Here is a 6,000-nt window from a genome sequence, read left to right on the forward strand (position 1 = left end):
AGATGAAATCCAATGGATTTAAAATTTATACGAAATCCTTTTCTATTTCGAGAATGTCCAATATATGTTTTATGTCTTCTCTGCGAAAATGTTTCATTTTCATAAAGTCGGTTTGACTGTTATTTAAAAGGTCCAAGAGGGTATGTATATTGGACCCTTTGAGGCAATTATAAATTCTAGGGGGCAATTCTGATTGGTCTATAAAAATGGATTTCAATGCTATTTCTGTTGAATTTTTATTTAGTTTAGCCAATCTATCATGACAAGTAAAAAAGGGTAAAGTAACTTTTTGTTGATTATTTTCTAAATGTAATTTTTCTTCTTCCGCATGTAAAAAAGGAATAAATAACTCAATCAAATTACGTGAGGCTTCATGAAGTGCTTCTTTAGGAGTTAAACTTCCATTTGTCCATATTTCGAGAAAAAGTATCTCTTGTTTTTCATTCCCATTTACATAAGAATGAATACTATGGTTTGCATTTCGAACAGGCATGAATACAGCGTCGATAGGATAACTTCCGTCTTGAGAGTTATTTGTTGTTTTTATACGATATCCGCGATCCCTTTCGATTTGTAATTCAATATACAAATTAATTGGTTCCGTTAGGTTAGCTATATGCTGTGTATTATCAACAATTTGCACAGAAGGTGGTAAGATGATATCTTGAGCAGTTACATATCGGGGACCCTTGACACAAATGGACGCACCACTAATTCCATACAGATTACTTCTCAATACAATTTCTTTCAAATTCATTAAAATTTCATGTACGGATTCTTGAATACCTATTATGGTAGAATATTCATGTGGTATTTTCTCAGATTTTGCGCGTGTGATACATGTTCCTTCTATTTCTCCGAGCAAAGCTCTTCGCACCGCAATGCCTATTGTATCGGCTTGACCTTTCATAAGTGGAGACAGAATGAAACGTCCATAATAGAGACTATTACTATCTCCTCTTGATTCAACACACTTCCACTGCAGTGTCCGAGTCGATACTATTACTTTCTCTCGAACCATGGTAATCTTATTATTTGATCAAATCATTAAATTATTTATTTCTCTTGAAATCATTTCAATGTTTTGTTTATTTTTACACACGCCTTTTTTTAGGGGGCCTACAGCCATTATGTGGCATAGGGGTTACATCCCGTATGAAACTTAATATTACACCACTTCTACGAATAGCCCTTAATGCTGCATCTCGTCCGAGACCGGGGCCTTTTATCATGACTTCGGCTCGTTGCATACCTTGATCCACTACCGTCCGAATAGCATTTCCTGCTGCGGTTTGTGCCGCAAAGGGTGTCCCTCTTCTTGTACCCTTGAATCCACAAGTACCGGCGGAGGACCAAGAAATTACCCGGCCTCGTACATCTGTAACAGTCACAATGGTATTGTTGAAACTTGCTTGAACATGAATAACCCCTTTTGGTATTCTACGCGCACTCTTACGTAAACCAATACGCCCATTCCTACGTGAACCGATTCTGGGTGCGGGTTTTGCCATATTTTATCGTCTCATAAATATAAGTCAGAGGTATATGGATATATCCATTTCATGCCAAAACGGATCTTTTCCGCTTTTTTTTATTTGTATATTGGGTCCCTTAGGGAGTCTCTTTTATTTTATAAAGATTATCCTTGTCTTTGTTTATGTCTCGGGTTGGAACAAATTACTATAATTCGTCCCCGTCTACGGATCAGTCTACATTTTTCACAAATTTTACGAATGGAGGCCCTTATTTTCATATTTGTCATTCCTTAACTGAATTTCAAATTTACTTATTTGAAGAAAATTAGTTTCTGGAAATTTGAAACTTTCGAATTGTATCCCTCCGAAAGGAATATTGAAGTTGAAAAAAAAACCACCTAATCGTTTGAATCCTTGTTTCGGAGTCTAGAAACTATATGCCCTTTGGTTGAATCATAATGACTTCTTTCAATTTTTACTCTATCTTCCGTTGGTATACGTATAAAACTACGTTGAATCCTTCCTGAACCATAACCTAGAATCCGATCTTCATTATCTAAATGAATCCGAAGCATACCATTCGGAAGTGATTCAGGAATTAAACTTTCCTGAATCCAGTTTTCTTTTTTCATTCGCGGTAAAACCTCCTTGAAGTATTAACTAATGTAAGAGGAGAGTGAGAATAGAAACCTGTTCTTTATCTTTTTTTTTCACAAATGGTAAAGTTCCATATCTTAATTTGGATATAAGGAAGCTTACCATATATAACACAAAATTTCTCCGCCGATTCCTTCTAGTTGGGCCTCTCGGTCCGTCATTATACCCCGAGAGGTAGAAAGAATTACAATCCCCATCCCACCTAAAATTCTAGGAATTCGTTGATAACTAGAATAGATTCGTAGACCGGGTCGACTGATCCGTTTTAAATTTAAAACAGTTTTACATGGACCTTTCCTATTCCTTCTATGCCGTAGGGTTAAAACCAAAAAATATTTGTTGTTTTCCTGATGTTTCCTCACATTTTCAATAAAACCTTCTCTTAACAGTATTTTAACAAGGTTTTCGGTGATGTTAGTAGATGGTATTCGAACTGTTCCTTTTCTATTCATGTCAGCATTGCGTATAGAAGTTATTATATCAGCAATAGTGTCTTTACCCATGATAAATTAAAATTATTGTTACCCCCGAACTTTGATATAATCAACATGCTTTTTTCTTTCTATTTTATGAATTGTTAAAGATATATGCGTGAGACAAATTTACTAATTAATCTAGTTTACTCTATTCATATTTTATTCAAATGCTATAATAGCATTAGAGTCTCCGTTTTATTAGACTTATAATACTTCAGGTGCTAATGAAACTATTTTAGTGAAATTTAACTGTCTCAATTCCCGTGCGATCGCACCAAAAATTCTAGTTCCTTTGGGATTTCCTTCTTGATCAATAACAACCGCAGCATTGTCATCATATCGTAGTATCATACCGTTGTCACGTTTGAGTTCTTTACAAGTACGTACAATTACAGCTCTGATCACTTCGGATTTTTCTAGAGGTGTATTTGGTATTGCTTCCTTGATTACAGCAACAATAACGTCACCAATATGAGCATATCGTCGATTACTAGCTCCTATGATTCGAATACACATTAATTGTCGGGCCCCGCTGTTATCCGCTACATTTAAGTGGGTTTGAGGTTGAATCATATCATTTTTTTTTATTTGCTCTTTCACTGCGAAGGGGCTAAGTAAAAAAAGAAATATTGTTTGTCCAAAACAAAAAAAAAAGAAACCTATAATTTTGTTTTTTTTTTTCATTCAAAAGATTTCTTTTCTTTGGTTATACATTCTTATCCCGAAATAATGAATTGCGTTCGTATAGGCATTTTTGATGCCGCTATTGAAATAGCCTTTCTGGCTACATTTTCTGCTACTCCACCCATTTCATAAAGTATTCTACCCGGTTTAACGATAGCTACCCAATATTCGGGAGATCCTTTACCGGAACCCATACGCGTTTCCGCGGGTCTTACTGTAACAGGTTTGTCTGGAAATATACGTACCCATATTTTTCCGCCGCGGCGTACGTTTCGTGTCATTGCTCGCCGCCCTGCTTCTATTTGTCTAGACGTGATCCACGCGGGTTCAAGTGCCTGAAGAGCATATCTACCAAAGCAAATACGATTACCTCGATAAGATATTCCTTTCATTCTTCCTCTATGTTGTTTACGGAATCTGGCTCTTTTGGGGTTATAGTTGATGGTTCTTTTTCAATTTCAATTCCATCTCTACTACAGAACCGGACATGAGAGTTTCTTCTCATCCAGCTCCTCGCGAATGAAAAATAACAATTATAACATGGTATACATGTATTTAATGAATAATATACTGAATCGTGGGAGTCTTTGAGATTTTATCTAATATCTAATCTATTAGAAATTTGTATATCTTGTTTTGATAGTTTATATAAAAAAAACTAAACATGTATTCAATTTCTATTTATTTATAGTTATAGATAATTATTTTATAGATTAGTTAGAGATAATAGATAATAATAATAGAATTTCGTTTTATTATAACGAGTATTTATTTTGTTTTGTCTTTTTTATTATCATATTATATTGGATCTATCAAAATTTAGAAATCCAATAAAATAAAAACTTTCGCGGGCGAATATTTACTCTTTCCATATCTATTTCAGTTGTAGGGTTATCCTATGACATGGCCTCTCAGAATAAAAGTGGATTGGTCCCGGGTTCGTTTCGCCATCCTACCCAATGAATTATTAGGATTCGTTTTCAATAGAATCTTCTGCATCCACGGGTTCCGTCGTTCCCATCGCTTCGCGATTAATGGTTAGGCCTGAATTCTACAGCGGAGCTCCTAATGAAAATGAAATGTGTTATTGAGTCAATTTTCTCAGTCTTTGTGGACCCAGGGCTCTTGACTTTTTTTGTTCTATGAACAAATTAATCGAATTATAGATCAATCAAATTAGTATTGATGCTTTATTACGCTATCCTTTATAAGATCGCTCAGAGACCTTACATATTGGAATCATATAGCATTAGTATTCTTTTTCTCTCTTTCTCTCACCCTTCCATTTATCTGCATTCTTTTTGTTATTGCTTCACAACTTAAAATCAGATTGGTTTTTCTTTTTTTTGCTTGTTTATGCAAACAAAAATGAAGTTGCTACAATGATATGATCAATATATCATATCGTGACTAGTTCTTTAGATCCAGATAATATGAAGCGGTGAGTTGGTTATTAGTTCGATAGTTATTAGTTCATACTATGGGCCAGTCCGTTTTTTTGACTACTAACCCTACAAAAACCAACGAGTCACACACTAAGCATAGCAATTATATCAATATAAAAAAATGAATTGAATTTTTATTCAACCTTATAGAATTGCCCATTTTTTTTTGATTTAACAGAAAAAGAATGAAAGAGTTTGTCATTTTTTGCTTTTTTATTTCCGTAAAGACAAGTCAAATAAAGGCTTAGGCTTCCTCGTCTACAAATATCCAAATTTTGATGCCTAATACCCCATAGATAGTTCCAACTGCATAGGAACAATAATCAATTTTAGCTCGAATGGTTTGTAGAGGAACTCTGCCCTCTCTGATCCATTCGACACGCGCAATCTCTTTTCCGTCGATACGTCCTGCAATTTGTACTTGAATTCCTTTTGTACCTGCTTGTTCAGTTAATTCAATAGCCTTTTTCATTGCTTTTCGAAATGAAACCCTATTCTTTAATTGTCCGGCTATAAATTCGGCGAGAATATTAGGGTGTCCATAAGGGTTTGTAATTCTTGTAAGAGCAATGTTCAGTTTTCGGTTTACACAATTAATTTCTTTTTGTACATCTATCTGCAATTCTTCGATTCTTCGAGGCCCACCTTTACCTTCTAGTAATAATTTTGGGAATCCCATATAGATTATGACCTGAATCAAATCGATTCTTTTTTGAATCTTTATGCATGCAATTCCCTCAACACCAGAGGATATTTGAATATTTTTTTGTACATAATTCTTGATCCAATCTCGGATTTTTTGATCTTCTTGTAGCCCTTCGGAATAATTTTGTGGTTGTGCAAACCAAAGAGAATGATGACCTTGGGTTGCACCAAGTCTGAAACCAAGTGGATTTATTTTTTGTCCCATAATCTCCCAATACTATATATATCATGACACGTCATATCCGTGTACTTACTTATTTTTATTTCTCCATACGTTGCCTTTGAAGTATAATATGGCGTATTTGGCTCCTTTATACTTCCTTTTTTATACTTCCTTTACAGATATATCTTTTAATCCAATAGTTATATGAAAAACGGGTCTTTTTATCGGATAACTACGCCCTCGAGCTCGAGGTTTTCATTTTTTCACAGTAGTACCTCTTCACGACTTCCGCTTTGCTAATGATTAAACTTGCTTCGTTTAAACCGACATTGTGAATAGCATTTGTTGCTGCAGAATAAACCAATTTTAAAATTGGATAACCCACTCGATAAGGC

The 6,000-nt window shown here is 34.8% G+C and overlaps 9 protein-coding genes across 9 annotated transcripts in view; all 9 read right to left on the bottom strand. All coding sequences in view use genetic code 11, as the record gives it.

Moving 5' to 3' along the window:
* Window positions 1–25: 25 nt before the first annotated feature.
* Window positions 26–1,021, bottom strand: rpoA (RNA polymerase alpha subunit). Its single transcript has one exon. It carries the CDS (start codon window positions 1,019–1,021, stop codon window positions 26–28), a length of 996 nt encoding a protein of 331 aa, YP_009733785.1.
* Window positions 1,022–1,094: 73 nt separating this feature from the next.
* rps11 (ribosomal protein S11) lies at window positions 1,095–1,511 on the bottom strand. Its single transcript has one exon. It carries the CDS (start codon window positions 1,509–1,511, stop codon window positions 1,095–1,097), a length of 417 nt encoding a protein of 138 aa, YP_009733786.1.
* A 128-nt stretch (window positions 1,512–1,639) lies between these two features.
* On the bottom strand, window positions 1,640–1,753 carry rpl36 (ribosomal protein L36). Its single transcript has one exon. It carries the CDS (start codon window positions 1,751–1,753, stop codon window positions 1,640–1,642), a length of 114 nt encoding a protein of 37 aa, YP_009733787.1.
* Window positions 1,754–1,873: 120 nt separating this feature from the next.
* Window positions 1,874–2,107, bottom strand: infA (translational initiation factor 1). Its single transcript has one exon. It carries the CDS (start codon window positions 2,105–2,107, stop codon window positions 1,874–1,876), a length of 234 nt encoding a protein of 77 aa, YP_009733788.1.
* Window positions 2,108–2,230: 123 nt separating this feature from the next.
* Window positions 2,231–2,635, bottom strand: rps8 (ribosomal protein S8). Its single transcript has one exon. It carries the CDS (start codon window positions 2,633–2,635, stop codon window positions 2,231–2,233), a length of 405 nt encoding a protein of 134 aa, YP_009733789.1.
* A 177-nt stretch (window positions 2,636–2,812) lies between these two features.
* rpl14 (ribosomal protein L14) lies at window positions 2,813–3,181 on the bottom strand. Its single transcript has one exon. It carries the CDS (start codon window positions 3,179–3,181, stop codon window positions 2,813–2,815), a length of 369 nt encoding a protein of 122 aa, YP_009733790.1.
* A 143-nt stretch (window positions 3,182–3,324) lies between these two features.
* rpl16 (ribosomal protein L16) lies at window positions 3,325–4,835 on the bottom strand. Its single transcript has 2 exons — window positions 4,827–4,835; window positions 3,325–3,723 (listed from the first exon to the last, which is right to left on the bottom strand). The coding sequence occupies exons 1-2, from the start codon at window positions 4,833–4,835 to the stop codon at window positions 3,325–3,327; spliced, it is 408 nt and encodes a 135-aa protein (YP_009733791.1).
* Window positions 4,836–4,981: 146 nt separating this feature from the next.
* rps3 (ribosomal protein S3) lies at window positions 4,982–5,647 on the bottom strand. The gene has a single exon. It carries the CDS (start codon window positions 5,645–5,647, stop codon window positions 4,982–4,984), a length of 666 nt encoding a protein of 221 aa, YP_009733792.1.
* A 190-nt stretch (window positions 5,648–5,837) lies between these two features.
* The window catches only part of rpl22 (ribosomal protein L22), a 252-nt gene continuing 89 nt past the window's right edge, over window positions 5,838–6,000 (bottom strand). Inside the window, exon 1 of the mRNA in view lies at window positions 5,838–6,000. This exon is cut by the window's right edge and continues 89 nt beyond it. Coding sequence (YP_009733793.1) covers window positions 5,838–6,000 — 163 coding nt within the window.

The sequence above is a fragment of the chloroplast genome of Quercus robur (assembly GCF_932294415.1).
Source record: "Quercus robur cultivar Fastigiata chloroplast, complete genome".
NCBI classification, from domain to species: domain Eukaryota; kingdom Viridiplantae; phylum Streptophyta; class Magnoliopsida; order Fagales; family Fagaceae; genus Quercus; species Quercus robur.